General features: G+C 50.7%; 6 protein-coding genes across 7 annotated transcripts; 3 read left to right on the top strand and 3 right to left on the bottom strand.

Moving 5' to 3' along the window:
• The first annotated feature begins 1308 nt into the window (after positions 1-1308).
• Positions 1309-1665, top strand: LOC146423392 (feather beta keratin-like). Its single transcript, XM_085044818.1, has one exon. The coding sequence runs from the start codon at positions 1309-1311 to the stop codon at positions 1663-1665; it is 357 nt and encodes a 118-aa protein (XP_084900944.1).
• A 2331-nt stretch (positions 1666-3996) lies between these two features.
• LOC146423391 (feather keratin B-4-like) lies at positions 3997-4646 on the bottom strand. The gene has a single exon (XM_085044816.1). The coding sequence runs from the start codon at positions 4644-4646 to the stop codon at positions 4167-4169; it is 480 nt and encodes a 159-aa protein (XP_084900942.1). The 3' UTR covers positions 3997-4166.
• A 2532-nt stretch (positions 4647-7178) lies between these two features.
• LOC146423390 (feather beta keratin-like) lies at positions 7179-7532 on the top strand. Its single transcript, XM_085044815.1, has one exon. It carries the CDS (start codon positions 7179-7181, stop codon positions 7530-7532), a length of 354 nt encoding a protein of 117 aa, XP_084900941.1.
• A 3286-nt stretch (positions 7533-10818) lies between these two features.
• LOC146423389 (feather beta keratin-like) lies at positions 10819-11154 on the bottom strand. Its single transcript, XM_085044813.1, has one exon. The coding sequence runs from the start codon at positions 11152-11154 to the stop codon at positions 10819-10821; it is 336 nt and encodes a 111-aa protein (XP_084900939.1).
• Positions 11155-13868: 2714 nt separating this feature from the next.
• On the top strand, positions 13869-21802 carry LOC146423387 (feather keratin B-4-like). Of its 2 annotated transcripts, XM_085044811.1 has the most exons (2): positions 13869-14158; positions 21605-21802. In XM_085044811.1, the coding sequence occupies exons 1-2, from the start codon at positions 13869-13871 to the stop codon at positions 21684-21686; spliced, it is 372 nt and encodes a 123-aa protein (XP_084900937.1). In that variant the 3' UTR covers positions 21687-21802. The 2 variants fall into 2 exon arrangements, with proteins under 2 accessions (XP_084900937.1, XP_084900938.1); XM_085044812.1 differs by lacking the exon at positions 13869-14158 and having other exon boundaries at positions 21351-21802.
• LOC146423388 (feather beta keratin-like) lies at positions 16375-17468 on the bottom strand. Its single transcript, XM_085044814.1, has one exon. It carries the CDS (start codon positions 17466-17468, stop codon positions 17133-17135), a length of 336 nt encoding a protein of 111 aa, XP_084900940.1. The 3' UTR covers positions 16375-17132.
• Positions 21803-22904: the final 1102 nt, after the last annotated feature.

The following is a 22904-nucleotide window of genomic DNA, read 5'->3' as shown; positions in this document are numbered from 1 at the left end:
TGGGGTGACCTCACTGATGGCAACCTATCTCCCTAAAATTTTGGTCACATCTTCAGCCCACCATGACGCACACCATCAACATCTGCCTTTAGCCTCTAATACACTTGAAATCTGCTGCCAAGGTCAGGAGGACATAGCCTCAAATGAAAGACATGGAGTTGCACAATTCACCAAAGAAACGCTCGCACCACGACAGAGGAGGGAAGAAGACCATGTTGACCATCCATTAGTATTAATTGTATGTTGCTAACAGGAACAGATTATTAAGACTAGAAGGATGTATGATATGAAACCTTACAGCTTGAATGAGGAATAAATGAATTGACGTCACAGGCCAGCCAGGGAAAAAAGAGATCAAACCAGGTTGGTTCTTAGTTTAATGATTTTCTTAATGAGGTCAAGGAATACGCTTCAAATGACAGAGTATGATGTCGTGTAAATATGCAAAATAATCTAGATGGACCATGACACCAGAACAAGTTCAGCCAGTCCAGTCCCTACATTTCCATATCCTCTCTTCTAATCCTATTCAAGAAAAAATGCCATGAGCCATTTTTCATCTATCGGAATGCTACTAAGCACTATTACATTTCCAAGGTATTGTGGACTGATCTCCCAACAATATCAGCATGTCCCTCAGCATTCCTGGGAGCACCAAAATGGCTGATGGACATCCAGTGGTACAGAAGAGGTGCCCACTCTTCAGAAGACCTCCACAAACCACTGCACACAAGCGCCTCAAAATAAGTTGATGGATGACATTGCACCTCTCTAGGGCTTTGGGTGTTTATTCAGCTCTCCATGACACGCATTGAAACAATCAAATCCTTCCAAATTTCAGCTCTCACTTCAAAATTGCTGCCAAGGTCATATGGACATGGATTCAAGGGCAGGACATGACATGGCAGAATTGCATGAAGTCAAACATTCCACAGCTCATGACTCACCAGGCTGGTCCAGACGAGAGATGCTGCCTCCAAATTGCCCCAAGGCCATGGGAGAAGGCTGTCCCACCCCTGCAGGACCAGCATAAAAGCCAGACCAGTGCCTCTCTCCCTCACACACTTCTTCTCACACCATCTCCTGCTGACAACCAGGTGAGTCTCAAGACCCTGAACCTCCTGCTCCTGCACCCCTAGCCCCTCTCTTCCAGCACTCCCAGCCCCAGCCTCAGCAGCCCTCATGCCTACCCACAGACCCACAACAACCTCCACACCCCCTCGCCTTCCCGCATCACCACCCCTTGCAACCCCACCACAATGACCTGCCTCACTCCCCTCTCTTCCAGGGACCCTCCACACCACACCCATGGCCTGCTACGACCTCTGCCGTCCCTGCGGACCCACCCCGCTGGCCAACAGCTGCAATGAGCCCTGTGTACGACAGTGCCAGGACTCCAGTGTCATCATCAACCCTTCTCCTGTGCTGATCACCCTGCCAGGACCCATCATGACCTCCTTCCCCCAGAACACTGCTGTTGGATCCACCTCCTCAGCTGCTGTGGGCACGGAACTCAGTGTGCAGGGACAGCCCATCTCTGGTGGATTTGGTGGATTTGGCTATGGCTTTGGCTACGGCCGTGGATTTGGCTATGGGCTGGGCTATGGCTATGGGCTGGGAGGCCTGGACTGCTATGGCCGTGGATTTGGCTACTACAACTTCTAAGGGCCATCAGCACCATTTCTGACACCAACTACCCACTCCTCAGAACACACCCCAGGCACAGGGGACGCCTCTCTTGGCCAAGGTTCTCAAACAGGCTCAGCCCTTCCAGCTCCTTCTCCCAAGCAAGGCGGCAGCCAAGGGGCCAGCCTGGGCTGCCTGCAAACATGCCCCATCTGCCTCCTGCCTCCTTCTTCTGTTCCCTGCTCTGCATTGCCCCCTTGGCTCTGTCCACTGCCCTGTGCTGCAGACCCCTTCTGCTAAGCCAGAGACCGTTGGGCATCTCTGGTGTTCTGCTCCCTCTGTGGGGCAGGAAAGCATTGATCTCTGGCCAAACCTCTTGCAAGCAAAGGACCTTGGCAAATGGTCACCCTCATTGTACCTCAAAATGGTTCCCTTCTGCTGGCTTCTGCTTTTTCAATATTTTGCCTCAATAAAGTTTTTCATGCATCCTAACCTCAAATGTCTGTTAATTGAATGGAGGTGGTTATGAAGTGGATGTGAAACCAGTTTTCCTTTCACTGCACCATAGGAGAGGAGGAATCTAGAGTTCAAGTTTCTTCAGGAGATGTTTAGGTTGGATGTCACGGAAGTTTCCTTCATGGACAAGGCTGTCATTCCTGGCACAGACTGCACAGGGTGGTGGTGGATTCATCGTACCTGCAGGGATTTAATATCCCTGAGGATGTTGCTCTTGGGAACATGAGTTAGTGGTGGCCTTGGTAGAGCCGAAGGAGTGATTAGACTTCATGATATTTTAAATTTCGATCTTCTGCAACATAATTGTTTCACCGCTATGATCCTTTAGTGGTAGATTTCATAGACCTTTTTTACCAATCCATGGGTGTTGGTGTCACCTGTGAGAGGAAGCAGAGGTCAAATGGGAGTGGCAGCATGGGAGGGGTGAGCCAAGGCCTTTGGGGTCTTGAATCGTGGGAAGTGCACAGGACTGAGGCCACTTCTCTTGGAGGATTTCCCTGGAGGAAATGGTGCTTGGCTGAGCTCAGTGTCTGCTCTGTCCCAGTGACTCAGCCTGGGCATGAGGAGAGAACTGGGGATGTTGTTGAACTAGTCCATTTTGTGAAGCCTTTTAAGCTCCTTCCCACTCCCTGGTAAGGAGTTGAAACCACAGGAGCAACACTGTTCATCTTTCTGAACAATTATGTGGGCAGTAGGACTGTTTCCCCCTCAGTGAGATTGCCAACGATGCAGTGACTGAGGCACTGGGTGGCTGTGCCACCACTCAGAGGGAGCTGGAGACTGAGGAATCTCCTAAAGTTCCAGAAATGTGAATATGCGTTCTTCATCTGGGAAGCAATGCCAGTGGCGCACCTGGTCATGCTGGGGGCTGAGAGGCCTGAAAGCAGCTTTGTTGAGCATGACCCTGTGGTGCTGGTAGAGAACAAAAATCCAGTCCTTTTCTTTCTTGAAAAAGCATCACTACTCCTCTACATAGATTCCTGACAATTCTTGGCATGAAGTCCGGAGAGGTGGCCTTTCCTCTCTTTCAAGCACTGGTGGGGTCTCTTGTGGAGAGGTTTGGGCAATTCTAGGCTGCCCAGGGAAAGATGCACAAGGGCTTAGTGAAACACGAGCAGCTCAGGGAAAGCAAGACACTGCAAGGACTGGAGAACCTTTCCTAGGAGAGAGGTTGAGAATGCTGGTACTGCCAGGAGACAAGGATGGCTAGGGCTGTGTCCTAAGTGTGCTCGAATCGCTGATGGCAGGGAATGAAGTCAAGGGAATTTGGTTGTTCTCAGCAGTGCACACACATGAAAGAAAAGAGGGAAGGCTACAAGAGGAAAGAGATGAAATTCCATGTGCCAAGAAAGGAAGAATTTCTCAGTATGAGTATAGTCGCAGAGTGGAAAAGCTGGTGGAGTGTCAGAGCTGGGAGATTGAAAACTGAGCTGGCCATGGTCCTGGAAATGCTGCTCTTGCTGGAGCAGAGAAGTTGAAGCCCGTCCACTCCAGAAATCCTACCCAAGTGTTTGGTGTTGTTTCTCCTATTTGCTGGGTGGGTTCAAGACTGCTTTTTGGAAGAGATTTTCTCAAGTGTGTGCTGGCATGGAGAGACTTTGCCAGAGCCATACACAGGAGAACATTAATGTGTCAAGGCTTTTGAGGCAGCAGGTCCTGGGCTTGTGCCATGCTGTGGAAGGTGTGCCCTCCTCCCCTGCTCCCTGTACCTGTCTTGGTTGTTAACAGTGGTGATATATCAGCTACGAGAGGTGTTGTGCCTCTTTTCCATCCACCGTAAGGGCTTGTATGGCACTGTGCTTGGAGAGTATGTGGGACAATTTGAATCCAAAAAGAAGAGGAAGCATCTCAGGCTTTAATGCAGGAAAACTTTATTCAGGCAAAAGAATAAAAATTAAGAAGAAAGAATTGGAAGAGATCCAGTGTGAGGAGCAAGCAGGGCAACCATCAGCTGGTGGGCTTTTCTTGCAGGAGCTGTTGCCAGAGGGCCAAGCTGGTGGTGTCAAGGGTGGTACAAGGATCCCTTAGTAAGTGTAGTAGCCCCTTCTGCCGTAGCAGCCCAGGCCTCCCAGGCCATAGCCATAGTCCAGCCCATAGCCAAATCCACGGCCATAGCCAAGGCCATAGCCAAATCCACGGCCGTAGCCCAGCCCATTGCCAAATCTGCGGCCATAGCCCAGCCCATAGCCAAATCCACTGCCGTAGCCAAAGTCAAGATCATAGCCAAATCCACGGCCATAGCCAAGGCCATAGCCAAAGCCACCAAATCCACCAGAGATGGGCTGTCCCTGCACACTGAGTTCAGTGCCCACGGCAGCCCCAGAGGTGGATCCGACAGCAGTGCTCTGGGGGAAGGAGGTCATGATGGGTCCTGGCAGGGTGATCAGCACAGGCGAAGGGTTGATGATGACACGGGAATCCTGGCATTGCAGGGCACAGGGCTCGTTGCAGCTGTTGGCCAGTGGGGTGGGTCCACAGGGACGGCAGAGGTCGTAGCAGGCCATGGGTGTGGTGTGGAGGGTTCCTGGAAGAGAGGGGAGTGAGGCAGGGCAGGGTGGTGGGGCTGGGAGGGGCAGTGATGCAGGAGGGTGAGGGAGTGTGGAGGTTGTTGTGGGTCTGTGGGGAGGCATGAGGGCTGCTGAGGCTAGGGCTGGGAGTGCAGGAGGAAAGGCGCCAGGGGTGCAGGAGCAGGAGGGTCAGGGGCTTGAGACTCACCTGATTGTTGTCAGGAGCAGGAGGAGATGGTGTGAGGAGAAGTGTGTGAGGAACAAAGGTGCTGGGCTGGCTTTTATGCTGGTTCTGGAGGGGTGGGACAGCCTTGTCCCATGGCCTTGGGGCATTTTGGAGGCAACAGCTCTTGGGTGGCCCAGCCTGGTGAATCATGAGCTGGGGAGTGTTTTCAATCATGCAATTCTGCAATTCCATGTCCTGACCTGGAGACTGTGTCCTTCTGATGTTGGCGGTACCTCTAATGGCAAGAATTAGGGATCATTATCTTGTCGATGGCGCATGTCAGGACGCGGATAATATTCAACCAAAGCTTTGGTTGAAGTGTAGTGCTGTCACTTAGATCTTGCCATGGCATATTGACAAGTTCCATAGGCATTCTTTCCACCCTCCTGAAAGAACTCCCAGCTCTCTCAGCTTCTGCTCACATTATATATACTCCAATTCTGTCAGTTTCATGGTCACCCTGCATGGCTCTTGGTCAACCATGTCAATGTCATTGTTCCACCCTTGAAGCCCCACCCATGGTGGGGACCAGGACAGTCCATTCCCTAAACTTTTCTAAAGAGCAGACACATGGCTTTGAAGGGCGAATTATTCAACGGATGGGGAACTGTGCTCGTCATGTGTCTTGTTCTCCTTATCCTTCATGATTTTTCCCTTCCATGTGTCAGTCACAGTCCAGCACTGGGACCCCACAGTGTGACCTTACTGGGCCCAGCCAAGATGAGCACTATGGATGAATCAATATAGGACTTTGGGGAGCATGGGAGACGTCTCTAAATCACAGGGATTGCTTTCCCATCTCCAAAGGGAAAGGCTAGAAATATAGACAGGCTTTGAAAAATGGCAACATGGTGGAGAGGGATAGAACATCACGGAAAGGGCAGCCCGTCACAAGCAGTGCCTCTGTAAAGCCAGATCAGCCTGACAGTGCTGTGATGGTTTGGGACCCCTCTTCACAATGCACTAAAAAACCAGAACACACCAGTGCCTTGGGGTGACCTCACTGATGACACCCTATCTCCCTAAAGCATTGGTCACATCTTCAGCCCACCATGACACACACCATCAACATCTGCCTTTAGCCTCTAATACACTTGAAATCTGCTGCCAAGGTCAGAAGGACATAGCCTCAAAAGAAAGACATGGAGTTACACAATTCAACAAAGAAACGCTCGCACCATGACAGAGGAGGGAAGAAGACCACGTTGACCATCCATTAGTATTAATCATATTTTGCTAGCAGGAACAGATTATTAAGACTAGAAGGATGTATGATATGAAACCTTACAGCTTGAAGGAGGAATAAATGAATTGACGTCACAGGCCAGCCTGGGAAAAAAGAGATCAAACCAGGCTGGTTCTTTGTTTAATGATTTTTTTAATGAGGTCAAGGAATGCACTTTAAATGACAGAGTACTATGTCTTCTAAATATGAGAAATCCAGATGGACCACGACACCAGAACAAGTTCAGCCAGTCCGGTCTCTGCATTTCCAGATCGTCTCTTCTGATCCCATTCAAGACAAAATGCCATGAGCCATTTTTCCTATATAGGAACACTCCTGTAAACTATAACATCTGCAAGTTATTGCAGCATGACCTCCCAAGGGCATCAGCAACTCCCTCAGCATTCCTGGGAGCAACAAAATGACTGATGGACATCCAGTGGCACAGAAGATGTGCCCAGTCATCACAAGACAACCACAAACCAAAGATCATTAGTGCCACAAAATAACTTCACTGATGACATTGCACCTCACCAGAGCTTTGGGGGTTTATTCAGCCCACCCTGACACACATCGATACAATCAAATCCTCCCAAAAACCAATTCCCACTTTAATGTTGCCACCAAGGTCAGATGGACACAGCCTCAAAATCAGGACATGACACTGCAGAATTGCATGAAGTCAAACATTCCCCACCTCATGATTCACCAGGCTGGGCCAAGCAAGAGCTGTTGCCTCCGAAATGCCCCAAGGCCATGGGACAAGGCTGTCCCGCCCCTCCAGAACCAGCATAAAAGCCAGCCCAGTGCCTCTCTCGCTCAAACACTTCTCACAGCTTCTCCTCCTGCTTCTGACAACAACCAGGTGAGTCTCAAGCCACTGACCATCCTGCTCCTGCACACCTGACCCCTCTTTTCCGTCACGCTCCCAGCCCCAGCCTCAGCAGCCCTCATGCCTCCCCACAGACCCACAACAACCTCCACACTCCCTCACCCTCCTGCATCACTATCCCTCACACTCCCACCACCCTGCCCTGCCTCACCCCCCTCTCTTCCAAGGACCCTCCACACCACACCCATGGCCTGCTACAATGCCTGCCACCCCTGCGGACCCACCCCACTGGCCAACAGCTGCAATGAGCCCTGTGCCTTGCAATGCCAGGATTCCCGTGTCATCATCAACCCTTCCCCTGTGCTGGTGACCCTGCCAGGACCTATCATGTCCTCCTTCCCCCAGAGCACTGCTGTTGGATCCACCTCTGGGGCTGCCGTGGGCACTGAACTCAGTGTGCAGGGACAGCCCATCTCTGGTGGATTTGGTGGCTTTGGTGGATTTGGTGGCTTTGGCTATGGCCTTGGCTATGGCCGTGGATTTGGCTATGGGCTGGGAGGCCTGGGCTGCTATGGCAGAAGGGGAGGCTACAACTGCTGAGGACCCTCAGCACCACTCCAACCACCCATTCCCCGGAACACAGCCCAGGCATCGAGGATGCCTCTCTGGGCCACGGCTCTCAAACAGGCTCAGTTCTTCCAGCTGCTGCTCTCAGGGTCCCAAGCAAGGCAGCATCCAAGGGGCCAGCCTGGGCTGCCGGCAAACATGGCCCCTATTCCTGCTGCTCTTCTTCCACTGCCTGCTCTGCATCGCCCCTTTAGCTGTTTACAGTCCCCTCTGGACAAACCCCTTCTCCCATGCCAGACATTCTTGGACACCTCTGGTGCAGTGCTCCCACTGTAGGCCAGGAAGACTTTGGTGCTCTGGCCAAAATATTGCAAGCTAATGGGCCTCGTCTGGCAGTTGCCTCCTTGCACCTCAGCTCGGCTCCCTTCCACTTGCTCCTCATGATGTTTCACTGCTCTTTTGCCTCAATAAAAGTCTCTTGCACTGCAGCCTAAGATGTCTCCTCTTCCTTTACTGGCACACACTGGCACAATTTGCCTTTCCAGTGAATCCCACAAAACTTTCACTTGCTTGATTCCAGGCCTGGATACACTCATACAGGTCTATCCCAGGCTCCAACCCTCCTGGATGGTGTTTTCACTTTGTCTGGACGCCATTTGCTCCAGACCCTCACTATCTCTTTAGCCCATATCCAGATCTACACCATCAGGTCTTTGTCCTAGAGGACCCAGAGCTGAGTACATAACTCCTGTCTCAGCAGAGCTGACAGAGGGGCAGAATCCTCCCCCACCTGCTGCTTGCCCTGTGGCCGTGAAGCCATAGCCTGGGCAGTTTTTGGTTGGTACATTCACATGGCTGGGGCATGTCCAATTCTTCATCCACCAACACCCATAAGTCCTTCTGTTCAGGCATGCTCTTAATCAACTCATGGCCCATCCAATATCCATTACTGAGATTGCTCCAATCCAGGTGCAGGATCTTGCACTTGGTCCTGTTGAGCTGTGGCTAGCACAGGTCTTTCCCATGAGAATTTTTTCCTGCGTTTTATAAACAAAGATAAAGTTTGGATGTTATTATAAACAGTGTCTCGAGATTTGGACAGTTCAGGCCTGGCCAATCCGGCCTAGGGGGACGTTTCTGACTGACCAATCTGAGTGACCTCTGAAAAATCTATATAAGTTGGAATTAAATAATAAAAGCTCTCTTTTTTATGCCACACTGAGAATCTGGGTCTTCTTTCTCTGCTAGCGGCTCAACAGCGACATCGACCTTCACAACATTCACACCAGCCCATCTCCCCAGCCTGTGTGGAGCCCTCTGGATACCATCCCTTCCCTCCATACAATCAACCACACCACTCACCTTGGGGTCATTCCCAATCTTTCTGAGGGAACACTCAATTGCACTGTTCCTGTCCCTGACAAAGATTGGAATTGATAATGGTCCCAATATGAGTCTCTGTGGGTCATCTCTCTTCCCTGTTTTCCTCACAGACATGGAGCTGTTGACCATAACCCTTTGAGTCAGACCATCCTGCCCATTTCCCATCCCACATTTGATATTCCAACCATCGACTCCACATTTCTCCAGATTAGACATAAGGATATTTCCTACCACAGGAACAAATGCTTTGCACAAGTCCAAGTACATTATATCAGATGCTCTTTCCTCTTTCACCAATGTTGAAATGCCATCAAATTTTTCAGGAAGTATTTGCCCTTCATGAAAATGGGAACAGCAGCAGGGTCATGAAAATGGGAACAGCAGCAGGGTCAGCCAAGGCCTTTGGGGTCTTGAGTTGTGGTTAGTGCTGAGGGCTGAGGCTACTTCTCTTGAAGGATTTCCCAGAAGGAAATGGTGCTTGGCTGAGGTCTGTGTCTGCTCTGTGCTGGTGACTCAGCCCAGGCAAGAGGAGAGAACTGTGGATGGTGTTGAACTTGATCCTTTTGTAAAGCCTTTGAGGCTCTTTCCCATTCCCTGCTCCCAGAGCATCCAAGCAAGTCTGGGTCACCTGAGATTTCAGTGAGTGGCCTGCAAATGGCTGAGGGGATGGGCCCAGAGGCTAATGATTAGTGGCCCAATGTGCAGCTGGAGCTGAATCTCCAGTGCTGCAGCCCAGGAGTTGGATCTGTGGGGCCAAGTCTGTTCAAAATCCTGATTAATGAGCTGGGCAGTGGGATGTGTGTGTCCTCAGACACACAGCAGATGAGAACCCCCATTTTTAAGAAGATAAAAAATGGAAGAGAGGGCTGAAGTACAATCTGGGCAATGTCCCCTCTGTGTATGGGAATATCATGGAGCAGATCCCTTTGGAAAATGTGGTAGAGCATATAGAAACCTGCAGGTTGATTACTGACACTCATCACAGATTCATGAAAGATAAATTGGTCCTGACAAATTTCATGCCCTTCTGTGATGGAGTTCCAGCATTGATAAATGGGGGAAGAACATCTGATGTCCTGTACCTGGACTTGTGCAAAGCATTTGCTCCTTTGGCAGTAAACAGTCTTGTCTTTAAACTGGAGAGCTGTGGAGGTGATGGGTGGATAAGGAATGAGCAGGATGGTCTCAGACCCTCAGCTCTGCTTTAGGGAGACTGCAGTTGTGTATTTACCGCTGACCCCCAAGGATACTGAAGACATGGAGCTGCTGAAGCAGAGCTGGAGATGGGCCAGGGAGATGATGAGGATCCAGCCAAAGTGAAAAGACAACCCATGTGTGGCTTGAATCATAGGAAACCATAGACCAGAATGACTGCATCCAGGCCTCGAATCAAGCAAGTGAAAGTATGTGGGATGCACTGGAAAGGCAAAGTGTGCCAGTGTGTGCCAGTAAAGGAAGAAGAGACATCTTAGGCTGCAATGCAAGAGACTTTTATTGAGTTAAAAGAACAGTGAACAGTCATGAGCATCCAGTGGAAGGGCACTGGGTTGAGGTACAAGTAGGGTAACCATCAGCCAACATTCTTTGCCTGCAGTAGCTTTGGCCAGACCATCAGTATCTTCCTTCCCTACAGATGGAGCAGGCCAGCAGAGGCGCCCAATGGTCTCTGGATTGGGAGAAGGCGTTTGTCCAGAGGGGACTGGACAGAGCCAAAGGAGTAATGAATAGCATGGAGTGGGAGAAGAGAAGGAGGCAGATGGGCCATGTTTGCAGGCAGCCCGGGCTGGCCCCTTGGATGCTGCCTTGCTTGGGGCCCTGAGAGCAGGAGCTGGAAGCACTGAGCCTGTTTGAGAACCTTGGCCCAGAGAGGTGTCCTCAATGACTGGGATGTGTTCTGGGGAGTGGGTGGTGCTGTCAGGAGTAATGCTGAGGGTCTTTAGCAGATGTAGCCTCCCCTACTGCCATAGCAGCCCAGGCCTCCCAGCCCATAGCCAAATCCACGGCCATAACCAAGGCCATAGCCAAAGCCACCAAATCCACCAGAGATGGGCTGACCCTGGGCACTGAGCTCACTCCCAACAGCAGCCCCGGAGGTGGATCCGACAGCAGTGCTCTGGGGGAAGGAGGTCATGATGGGTCCTGGCATGGTCACCAGCACAGGAGAAGGGTTGATGATGACACGGGAATCCTGGCATTGCAGGGCACAGGGCTCGTTGCAGCTGTTGGCCAGCGGGGTGGGTCCACAGGGGCGGCAGGCATCGTAGCAGGCCATGGGTGTGGTGTGGAGGGTTCCTGGAAGAGAGGGAGGTGAGACAGGTCAGGGGTGTGGGGGTACGATGGGCTGTGATGCAGGGGGGCGAGGGTTTGTGCAGGATGTTGTGGGTCTGTGGGTAGGCATGAGGGCTGCTGAGGCTGGGGCTGGGAGTGCAGGAAGAGAGGGGCCAGGGGTGCAGGAGCAGGAGGGTCGGGGGCTTGAGACTCACCTGGTTGTCAGCAGGAGCAGGAGGAGAAGGTGCGAGGAGAAGTGTGTGAGGGAGAGAGGCACTGGGCTGGCTTTTATGCTGGTCCTGGAGGGGCGGGACAGCTTTCGCCCATGGCCTTAGGGCATTTCGGAGGCAGCAGCTCCTTGCTGGTCCAGCCTGGTGAATCATGAGCTGGGGAGTGTTTTCCTTCATGGAATGCTGCTGTGTCATGTCCTGGTTTTGAGGCTGTGTCCATCTGATCTTGGTGGCAACATTAAAGTGAGAGTTGGTATTTGGGAGGATTTGGTTGTTAGATGTGTGTCAGGGTAGGATGAATAAACAACCTGAGTCCAGCAGAGGTGCAATGCTATCTCTGGTAATTTTCTGGCACTCGTGTGCTGTGGTTTGTCGGTGCTTTATGAATAGTGGGCTCCTCTTCTGTGTCAATGGATGTCCATCAGTCATTATGTGAGTCACCACCCAGGAATGCTGAGGGAGCTGCTGATGTCCTGATGTTTGCCCTATGCAAGCACTTGAAAAGTTCCAGTGCCTGGGAGTGCTTCATGATGGATGAAAATGAGGTCCTGCTCTTGCATCTTGAATGGGAGCAAGAGCGAGGATTTTGAAAAATAGAGGCTGGACAGGCTGAACTTCTTCCAGTGTTATTATCCATTTAGATTTCTCATTTTGCCCAATAACCGACTCTATAATTTAAAGTGTATATCTTGACCTCATTCAGAAATTCATTAAACAAACAATAAACGCAGGCCCATCCCTTTATGCCCAGCCTGGTCTGTGATGTCAATCCATTTATTCCTTGTTCAAGCCACAGGGTTTCATAGCTTATATCCTGTCAGTCGCAATAATGTGGTCCTGTTAGCAAAAAACAATAATTACTAATGGACAGTCAGCAAGTTCCTCTTTCATGATGTGGGTGTTCCTTTGTGGAATTCTGTGATTCCATGCCCTACTCTTGAGGTCGTGTCCATTTGACCTTGGCAGCAGCTTTTAAGTGTGAGCATTAGAGGTTAAATGCTGGTCTTGATGGTTCATGTCAGCATGGGTTGAAGATGTGACCAAAGCTTTGGGGAGATGGGGTGTCATCAGTGAGGTCCCCCCATGGCACTCATGTTCTGTGGTGAAGAGGGACCCCATTTCCTCACAGCACTTTCAGGCTGCTCTAAGCTTTGCAGGTGTTCTGGGGATGGCAGTTCGCCCCTTTGATCACATTCTCTTCCTCCCTACCTTGGCTCCATCTCTCCAGCCTTGTCCATATTCCTGGCCTTTTCCACTGGAGATGGAATGACTTAGACTTAGACTCAATCCCTTATGACTTAGGGACGTGTCCTTTGCTTCCCACAGTCTTATGTTGTTTCACCTGTAGCGCTCACCTCAGCTCAGCCCAGTAAGGTCACCCTTTGGGGTCCCAGTGTTGGGCTCTGGCTTACACATGGAAAGGAAACCTGGTGGAGAATAAAGAGAAGAAGATGTGTGAGGAGGACAATTCCTCATCCATTGATTAGTCCACCCATCAAACCCATGTTTCTGCATTTTAGGGAGTAGGATATTATGTGAGACTATGTTAACAGTTGACACCAGTTGCCCTTCCCTTGGCAACCAAAGTGATGTAGCAGGGAAGGACCTTGTGCTCCTGGAGGAGCAAAAATTAATAATGAGGTGGCCATGTACTCTTTGTGCTAAAAAGCTCCAGCAGTTACCAGGACATGATTAGGAAAAGAAATACAATGAGGTTGAGGAAGTTGATTGTCCTGTCATGCGCCACTGGTGGGGTTGCATGGTGGAACAAGGATATGGATACTGTTGACTAAGAGAAGTGCTGAGAGACAAATGACATGGACAGGATTGCAGTATCCTTAAAACGAGAAGTTGAGAGAGCTGTGTGTTGTTCAGGGAGGAGGAAAAACAGGCAAAAGGGATGTGTTGTCATTATGCCATGGCACGTCCTCACTGATGACACCTCAGTTGTCCTCAGATTTTTTTGAATCATCTGTATGTCCAGAAATGAGCCAGCAAAAGAAAATGGTCTAATTCTTGCCATTAAAAGGTGCCACGAAAACCAGATGGACACAGCCTTAAAGTCAGAACATGAAATTGCAGAAATGCATGAATGAAAACACTCCCCAGCTCATGACTCAACAGGCTGTGCCAGCCAAGATATGCTGCCTCCAAAATGCCCCAAGGCCATGCAACTAGGCTGTCCCGCCCCTCCAGCACCAGCATAAAAGCCAGACCAGTGCCTCTCTCCCTCACACACTTCTCCTCACACCTTCTCCTCCTGCTCCTGACAACAGGTAAGCCACAAGCCCCTGACCCTCCTGCTCCTGCACCCCTGGCCCCTCTCTTCCTGCACTCCCAGCCCCAGCCGCAGCAGCCCTCATGCCTCCCCACAGACCCACAACAGCCTCCACACTCCCTTGCCATCCTGCATCACCACCCCTCACACCCCCACCCCCAGCCCTGCCTCACACCCCTCTCTCTTCCAGGGACCCGCCACACCACACCCATGGCCTGCAACACCCTCTGCCGCCCCTGTGGACCCACCCCACTGGCCAACAGCTGCAACGAGCCCTGTGCCCTGCAATGCCAGGATTCCCGTGTCATCATCAACCCTTCCCCTGTGCTGGTCACCCTGCCAGGACCCATCATGACCTCCTTCCCCCAGAGCACTGCTGTTGGATCCACCTCTGGGGCTGCCGTGGGCACTGAACTCAGTGTGCAGGGACAGCCCATCTCTGGTGGATTTGGTGGCTTTGGCTATGGCCTTGGCTATGGCCGTGGATTTGGCTATGGGCTGGGAGGCCTGGGCTGCTATGGCAGAAGGGGAGGCTACATCTGCTAAGGATCCTCAGCACTAATCCTGACGCCATTCACCTGCTCCCTGGAACACTCTGCAGCCATTGAGGATGCCTGTCTGGGCCAAGGCTCTCAAACAGGCTCAGCACGTCCAGCTCCTGCTCTCCAGGCTTGAAGCAAGGCAGCATCCAAGGGGTCAACCTGGACTGCCTGCAAACACAGCCTATCTGCCTCCTGCTCTTCTCCTGCTCCTTGGCCTGCATTTCTTCTTTTTCTCTGTCCAGTCCCCTCCTCTACAAAAGTCTTCTGCCAAGCCAGAGACCATCAGGCACCTCCTGTGGGCTGCCCCCTCTGCAGAGCCGGAAGGCTTTGATGCTCTGGCAAAACCCACTGCAAGCAAAGGACCTCAGCTGATGGTTGCCCTACTTCTACCTCAGACTGCTCTTTTCCAATTGCTGATCATGATGTTTCAGTTTTTTTTGCATTAATAAATTTCTCTTGCATCACCACCTGTGATGTCTTCTCTTCCTTCACTGGCACACACTGGCACACATTGCTCTTCCACCGCATTACAGAAACCTTTCAGGCACTGAATGAAAGCTTGGATACAGTAATGCAAGTCTGTTCCTGCCTGTGACACAAGTCTCTCCTGGGTGGTGTTTTCACTTTGGCTGAACTCCTGTTGCTCCAATCCATCATTATCTCACAAGCCCATTTACAGATTTGCCCAATTAGGCTGTCATCCTTATTTTCAGATCCCAGAGTTGAAAGCACAACTCCAGTCTCATCAGAGTGAAGTAGAGGGGCAAAATTCCCCCCTTCACCCACTGCACACAGTGTAGGGATGAGCACAGGACATAGTGAGTTTCTTGTTGGTGCATTCACATTGCCAAGGCATGTCCAATTCTTCATCCACCAACACTCCCAAGTCCTCCTCCTCGGGCATGCTCCTAATCAACTCATGGCCCATCTAACAACCATTAATGAGATTGCTCCAATCTGGGTGCAAGATCTTGCACTTGGACCTGTTGGCCCTCATGACATTGACACCAACCCATCTCCACAACCTGTCTGGAACCCTCTGGATGCCATCCCTTCCCTCAGACCATCAACCACACCATTCACTTTGGTGTCATTCCCAATCTTTCTGAGGGGACACTCAAACCCACTGTCCATGTGCCCGACAAAGATTGGAAGTGATAATGGTCCCAATATGAGTCTCTGAGGGTCACTACTCATCCCTGATCTCCACACAGAGACATAGAGCCATTGACCACAACTCTTTGAGTCAGACCATCCTGCCCATTCCTTATATACCAAATGGTCCAACTATCAACTCCACATCTCTCCAGATTAGAGACAAAGATGCTTTCTGGCACAGGTAAAAAAGGCTTTGCACAAATCCAGCTACCTCTGTTAGGTAATTAAATCACTTTTTGCAACATTAAGTTGGAGCCTGTTCACCCTCTTTTTTTTTCTTCTGTGCGTCCTCCTACCAGTGTCCTATCTCATTTGACTCACAAGATTGGTGTGTGTTTTTGCAGTTTGTTTTGTTGCAGCAAGAGTCAAGGTGCCTGGCGTTTAGTCGGGGTCAAACCTGGATATTGGTCCCACTTCCCTCTTCCAACAATGCTGGTACCAATACCAACTCATCAAGGCATCCTACATGGTCAGCTGGACACAGTCTCAAGAGCAGAACATGGGACTGTTGTGGTGTGGGAAGAAAAATACTCCCAACCTCATGACTTGCCTAGCTGTGCCAGGCAAGAGCTTCTGCCTGGAAAATGCCCCAATGCCATGGGCCAAGGCTGTCCCAAACATTCAGCCCTGGATCATCCTCAAGGCCATACTCTTCAGATCTTCTCCAGCAGAATCTTGTCTTCCTTGTTCCCAATAACCCAGAGATTAACAGAATTCTCCAGTATCACCAGAGAGGAGCAGAGGGGCAGCATCTGCTGCACCTGGATTGGAGCAATCCCAAACATGCAGGATACAGGTTGGGTGATGAGGGGATTGAGAGCAGCCCCAAGGGGTGTTGGTGGATGAAGAATATGATGTGCTCCACCCTGTGAAAGTGCTGACAAGAAACCCCACTGTGTCTAGAACTCATCCACTCAGTGTGGGCAGGACACGAGACGCGAGGAATCTGGCCTTCTGCTCTCCTGTACTGAGAATAGACATCTTTGTTGAATTCTGAGTCCCCAAAGACAAGAAAGACATGGACCTACCATGCTTGAGTAGATCAGCCATTAGGACTGCAAATTTATGAGGGTCAGGACCAACTGGTGTCCAGCCAAAGTGAACACACCATCCTCAAGGGGCAGTGATAGCATGAGTGTATCCAAACCTGTGATTCAGAAGCTAAAGGATTTGTGTGATGTACTGGAAGAGCAAACTGTGCCAGTGTGTAGTAGAATGGGAAATATTTCCTAAAAGAGGTCTTGGTGCACTTCTTTGCACACACTAGAGACCTCTACAACCCTAGATTTGTGCTGAGTTAGGCTGGAAATGACCTTGTAGGAGAAAGAAGGAGTCATTGGAAGTTGTGATGCAGGAACATTTTATTGAACTAGAAGACTGAAAGGTCATGCGAAGCCATTGGAAAGGAGCAGTCAGAGGTGCAGGTAGGGTGGCCATAGGCTGAGGCCTTTTTCTTGCAGAAGTTTTTGCCAGAGCCTCAAGGCCATCATGCCCTGCCCTGCAGAGGTGCGCAATGGTCTCAGCCTTGGGAGAAGGGGTTTGTCCAGAAGAGACTCAATGCAGAACAGGGAGCAGGAGAAGAGCAGGAGGCAGATGGGCCAAGTTTGCAGGCAGCCCAGGCTGGCCCCTTGGCTGCTGCCTTGCTTCAAGCCTGGAGAGCAGGAGCTGGACGTGCTGAGCCTGTTTGAGAACCTTGGCTCAGAGAGGCTTCTTCAATGCCCGGGGTGTGTTCCAGGGAGTGGGTGGGTGGTGTCAGGAGTGGTGCTGAAGATCCTTAGCAGATGTAGCCACCCCTTCTGCCATAGCAGCCCAGGCCTCCCAGCCCATAGCCAAATCCACGGCCATAGCCAAGGCCATAGCCAAAGCCACCAAATCCACCAGAGATGGGCTGTCCCTGGGCACTGAGCTCACTCCCAACAGCAGCCCCGGAGGTGGATCCGACAGCAGTGCTCTGGGGGAAGGAGGTCATGATGGGTCCTGGCATGGTCACCAGCACAGGGGAAGGGTTGATGATGACACGGGAATCCTGGCATTGCAGGGCACAGGGCTCGTTGCAGCTGTTGGCCAGCGGGGTGGGTCCGCAGGGGCGGCAGAGGGTGTTGCAGGCCATGGTTGCAGTGTGGAGGGTCCCTGGAAGAGAGGGGGGTGAGGCAGGGAAGGGTGGTGAGAGTGTGAGGGGTGGTGAATGCAGGGGGGTGAGGGAGTGTGGGGACTGTTGTGGGTCTGTGGGGAGGTGTGAAGGTTGCTGAGGCTGGGGCTGGGTATGCAGGAAGATAGCAGCCAGGGGTGTAGGAGCAGGACAGTCAGGGGTTTGAGACTCACCTGGTTGTTGTCCAGGAGCAGGAGGAGAAGGCTTGAGGAGAAGTGTGTGAGGGAGAGAGGCTCTGGGCTGGCTTTTATGCTGGTCCTTTGGAGGCGGGACAGCTTTGTCCCATGGCCTTGGGGCATTTTGCAGGCAACCTCTCTTGCCTGGCCCAGCCTGGTGAGTCATGAGATGAGGAGTGTTTTCTTTCAGAGAAGTCTGCAATTCCTTGTCCATTTGACCTTGGCGGCAACTTTCATGAGTTGGTATTTGGGAGGATTTGATTTTTCGATGCATGTTGGGAGGGCTGTATAAACAACCACTGCCCAAGAGTTTTGCAATATCATCAATGAGGTCATGTTGTGGCACTTATTTGCTGTGGTTTGTGGGTGTCTTGTGAAGACTGGGCCTCTGCTTGGTGTGACTTGATGTCCTTCAGTCATTGTGTTGCAAACAGGAATGTTGGGGGAGCTGCTGATGTCCTGGGGAGATCATTCTGCAAGAGCTTGGAAAGATTCCAGTGCCTGGGAATGCTTCACGATGAATGAAAGAGAGCTTGTGGTCTTGTGTCTTGAATGGGATCAAGGGAGAGGAACTGGAAAAGTAGAGGTTGCTCAGGATGAACTTGTTGTAGTGTTACGGTCCAGTTTGATTTCTGAAATTTACATGAAAATTTACTCTGTCATTTAAAAGTAGACTTATTTGCCTTGTTAAAAAAGTGCAATAACAAAAAACGAAAAGGACCTGATCCCTTCTTTCCCAAGCCAATCTTTGACGTCAATTCACTTATTCCACATTCAAGACACAAGGTTTCATAACTTATAAGTCATAAGACTTAATGTTGTGTTCCTTTGAGCAAAACCCAATAATTACTAACGGACATTCAGTGAGCTCCTTTTTCCTTCTTTGTCATGGTTTGATTGTTCCTTTGTGGAATTGTGCAATTTCATGTCTTCCTCCCGAGGCCATGTCCATCTGACCCTGGTGGTAGGTTTTAGTTGCTAAAATTAGAGACCAATGTGTGTTGTTGATGGTGCATGCCAGGACATGTAAAACATTCAAGCAAAATTTACAAGGATTGGGGTGTCATCAGTGAGGTCATGCCATGGCATATTGACATGTCCCATTTGCATTCTTGCCTCCTGCCTGAAGAAACTCCCAGCTCTCTGCTTCTCCTTGTCTTAAGGATAATCCAGTCCTGACAGTGTCATGGTCTCCCTGCACTGGTCTTGGTCACCTGTGCTCATGTCGTTGCTCCACTGTGGAGCCCCACCAGTGCTGGGGAACAGGAAGATCAACTCCCTCCATCTGCTTGTATTTATTTTCCTAATCCTGTCCTGGTAGCTGCTGGAGCTTTTTAGCACAAAGGGGACATGGCCACCTCCTGACCCATTGATGCTCCACCAGGAGCACAAGGTCCTTCCCTGCTGGAACACTTTGGTTGCCGAGGGAATGGGACTTCTGTCAGGACTTTAACACAGTCCCACAGGACATCATTCTCTCTAAACTGGAGACACATGTGTTTGATGGGTTGGTTAATCAATGGATGAGGAAGAGGCAGAGAGTGCTGGTCAATGGCTCTCTGTACAGGTGGAGGCTGGTGTTGAATCCTTCATGGCTGTGCCATGGACAGGTGCTCTTGAACATCTTTATCAAGGACATGAGTAGCAAGATTGAGACCATCCTCATCATATTGGCAGGTTACAAGTAGCTGAGCTGTGCAGTTGACACAAGAATATATAGGGATTCCATCAGGAGGGCACAGGGAATGTTGAGAACCTAAGAACCTCTTGAGGTTCTACAATTCCAAGTGGAAGATCCTGCACCTGCATTGGGACAATCCCAGACAGGAGCTCAGCCTGGGAGAGGAACTCCTTGAGAGCGGGTCCACAGAGAAAGACCTGAGGGTTCTGGTGAGTTAACATCTTAACAGGGAACAGAAGTGTGAATTTTCAGCCCAGAACACCAGTCATATCCTGGGCTGCACAGAAAGGCGTGTTGCTAGCAGGAATGGCTGGGGGTCAATTGGAGACATGAGCATGTCGTCACTGTCCTGGCAAAGACCAAATGGATCAAGAGACGGCCATGTGTCTTTGCAGCAAAAGAACTTCTGGAAAAGGGTTTCCAGCAAATTGAGGCTTCCTCTCTCCCCAGAGATAAGGATATTTGATTTGGGGTGATGTGCTGGGCTCTGCAGAGGAAGAAAGACATCAACTTGTGGAAGAACAGAGCAGGGACAGGAGGAGGATGACCAAAAATACTGTGGTCTCTGCTGGGATTAGAAATCAGAGACCAGCAAGGATTATTTTAGCCAGGAGGGAAGAATGGACAAAGGAGATGTTGTGAGAGTTCCATGGCATGACCTCACTCATGACACTCCAGTTCCTGCAGGCTTTCTGGCATCTTCTGCTGTCTGATGCAAAACGATACCAATCTATTGGCATCCTTGCTTCACAATTAAAAAGTGCCATGAATGTAAGACGGACAAGGCCTCTAGACAAGGACATGGAATCACAGAATTCCACAAAGACACACCTGCACCATGACAGAGGAGGAAAGAGGATCACACTGGCCCTCCCACAGAAATCTTTTTCCAAAGAGAAAAAAAAGAAAAAAAGGTTTTTCCAAAGAGGGAAATAATGTTCCGACTGACAGGATATAAGTTTTGAAATTACATGGCTTAAATGCAGAATAAGTGAATTCACATCGCAGACCGGCCTGGGCAAAACATGATCAAGCATCATGGGTTGCTTGTTTATTTTCTTAAAGGGGTGAAGAAATGTAAGGGCAGAAGTACATTGACATGTACATTTAGAAATCCAAATGGACCATACCATTGGAATAAGTTAAACATAACCGGATTTCCAGATCCTCTCTCTTGATCCCATTCAAGACACAAGGCCATGAGCACTTTTTCACCCATCAGAAAGCGCTCCCCAGAACTGCAACCTTTCCACACTCTTGCAGACTGACGTCCCCAGGCCATCAGCAGCTCCATCAGCATTCCTGGGTGGAACACAATGACTCATGGACATCCAGTGGCATAGAATAGAGGAGCCCAGTCACCCACAAGTCAGTCAAAAGACACCCACAAACCACAGCACATGAGTGCCACAAAATGACCTCACTGATGACATTGCAATTTTCCTGGGCACTGGTAGTTTATTCAGCCCTACCTGACACAAATTTAAAAATCAAATCCTCCCAAATACCAACTCCCAATTAAAAGCTGCCGCCAAGGTCAGATGGACATAGCATCAAGGGAAAGGCATGGAATTGCAGAATTCTGTGAAGGAAAACACTCCCCAGCTCATTACTCACCAGGCTGAGCCAAGCAAGTGCTGCTGCCTGCAAAATGCCTCAAGGCCATGAAACAAAGCTCTCCCACCCCTCCAGAACCAGCATAAAAGCCATCCCAGTGTCTCTCTCCCTCACACACTTCTCCTCACACCTTCTCCTCCTGCTCCTGCTGACAACAACCAGGTGAGCCTCAAGCCCCTGACCCTCCTGCTCCTGCACCCCTCACCCTATCTTCCAGAACGCCCAGCCCCAGCCTCAGCAGCCCTCATGCCTCCCCATAGACCCACAGCAGTGTCCACACTCCCCCACCCTCCTGCATCACTACCCCCACACCTCTTGTCCTCCCCTGCCTTATCCCCCTCTCTTCCAGGGACCCTCCACATCACAACCATGGCCTGCTATGATGCCTGCCGCCCCTGTGGACCCACCCCGCTGGCCAACAGCTGCAACGAGCCCTGTGCCCTGCAATGCCAGGATTCCCGTGTCATCATCAATCCTTCCCCTGTGCTGGTGACCATGCCAGGACCCATCATGACCTCCTTCCCCCAGAGCACTGCTGTTGGATCCACCTCTGGGGCTGCCGTGGGCACTGAACTCAGTGTGCAGGGACAGCCCATCTCTGGTGGATTTGGTGGCTTTGGCTATGGCCTTGGCTATGGCCGTGGATTTGGCTATGGGCTGGGAGGCCTGGGCTGCTATGGCAGAAGGGGTGGCTACAACTGCTAAGGACACTCAGCACTGCTCCTGACGCCATTCACCCGCTCCCTGGAACACACCCCAGGCATCGAGGATGCCTCTCTGGGCCAAGGTTCTCAAACAGGCTCAGTGCTTCCAGCTCCTACTCTCAGTTCTCCAAGCAAGGCAGCATCCAAGGGGCAGCCTAGGCTGCCTGCAAACATGGCCCATTTGCCTCCTGCTCTTCTCCTGCTCCCTGCTCTGCATTGCCCCTTTGGCTCTGTCCAGTCTCCTGTGCTGCAAACCTCTTCCTCCAATCCAGAGACCATTGGGCACTTCTGGTGTGCTGCTCCCTCTGTGGATCAAGAAGGCTTTGATGCTCTGGAAAAACCTCCTGGAATCAAACACCTCGCTGATGGTCACCTTTCCTCTACCTCAGACCAGTTCCCTTCTCTTTGCTGCTCATGACCTTTCAAACCTCTACCTCAATAAAGATTTTCTTGCATCAAAACCTCAGAAGACTCCGTCTTCTTTTTTCTCCCAAATTTCTTCCAATGTTGCTCAACACTAATCCAGGGTTGTAGATGCCACTGGTGTGATAAAGTGCACCAAGACCTGCCTTAGGATATATTTCCCTGTTCTACCACCCACTGTCACTTTGCTCTTCCAGTGCATCCCACAAGTCCTTCTGTTTCTAGAACACAGGCTTGGATACACTAATGCAGGTCTATGCCTGCCTCTGATACAAACCCCTTGTGGGCAATGTGTTTGCTTTGGCTGCACACCAATTTCTCTAGTCCCTCATCATCTTCCAGGCCTACCTGCAGATCTGCTCGAGCTGGTCTATGTCTTTGTTATTCTAGTGGCCCTACAGTTGAACACACAGTTCCAGTCTTAATAGAGAGGGTTAGAGGATATGAATCCCCTCCTCACCTGCTGTCCTCGCTGTGGGGACGAGTGAAGGACATGGGGAATTTCTGGTTGGCAAGTGCACATAGACAGGGCACATCATATTCTTCATCCACCAACACCCCAAGTCCTCCTCCTTGCGGCTGCTCTCAATCCCCTCATCACCCAGCCTGTATCCTGCACCTTTGGCATTTCTCAAATCCAAGCATAAGAGATTCCGCACCTCTCCTCTGCTGATACCAGAGAATTGTGTTCATCTCTGGGGTACTGGGAATAAGGAAGACAAGACTCTGGTTTAGGAGATCCAGAGCACAACCTTGAGGATGATCCAGGGCTGAAGGTTTGGGACAGCCTTTCCCC

Source organism: Lichenostomus cassidix, unplaced genomic scaffold (assembly GCF_008360975.1).
Source record: "Lichenostomus cassidix isolate B80296 unplaced genomic scaffold, HeHo_3.0 HiC_scaffold_776, whole genome shotgun sequence".
NCBI classification, from domain to species: domain Eukaryota; kingdom Metazoa; phylum Chordata; class Aves; order Passeriformes; family Meliphagidae; genus Lichenostomus; species Lichenostomus cassidix.
This window is presented reverse-complemented; position numbering and strand designations above follow the sequence as displayed.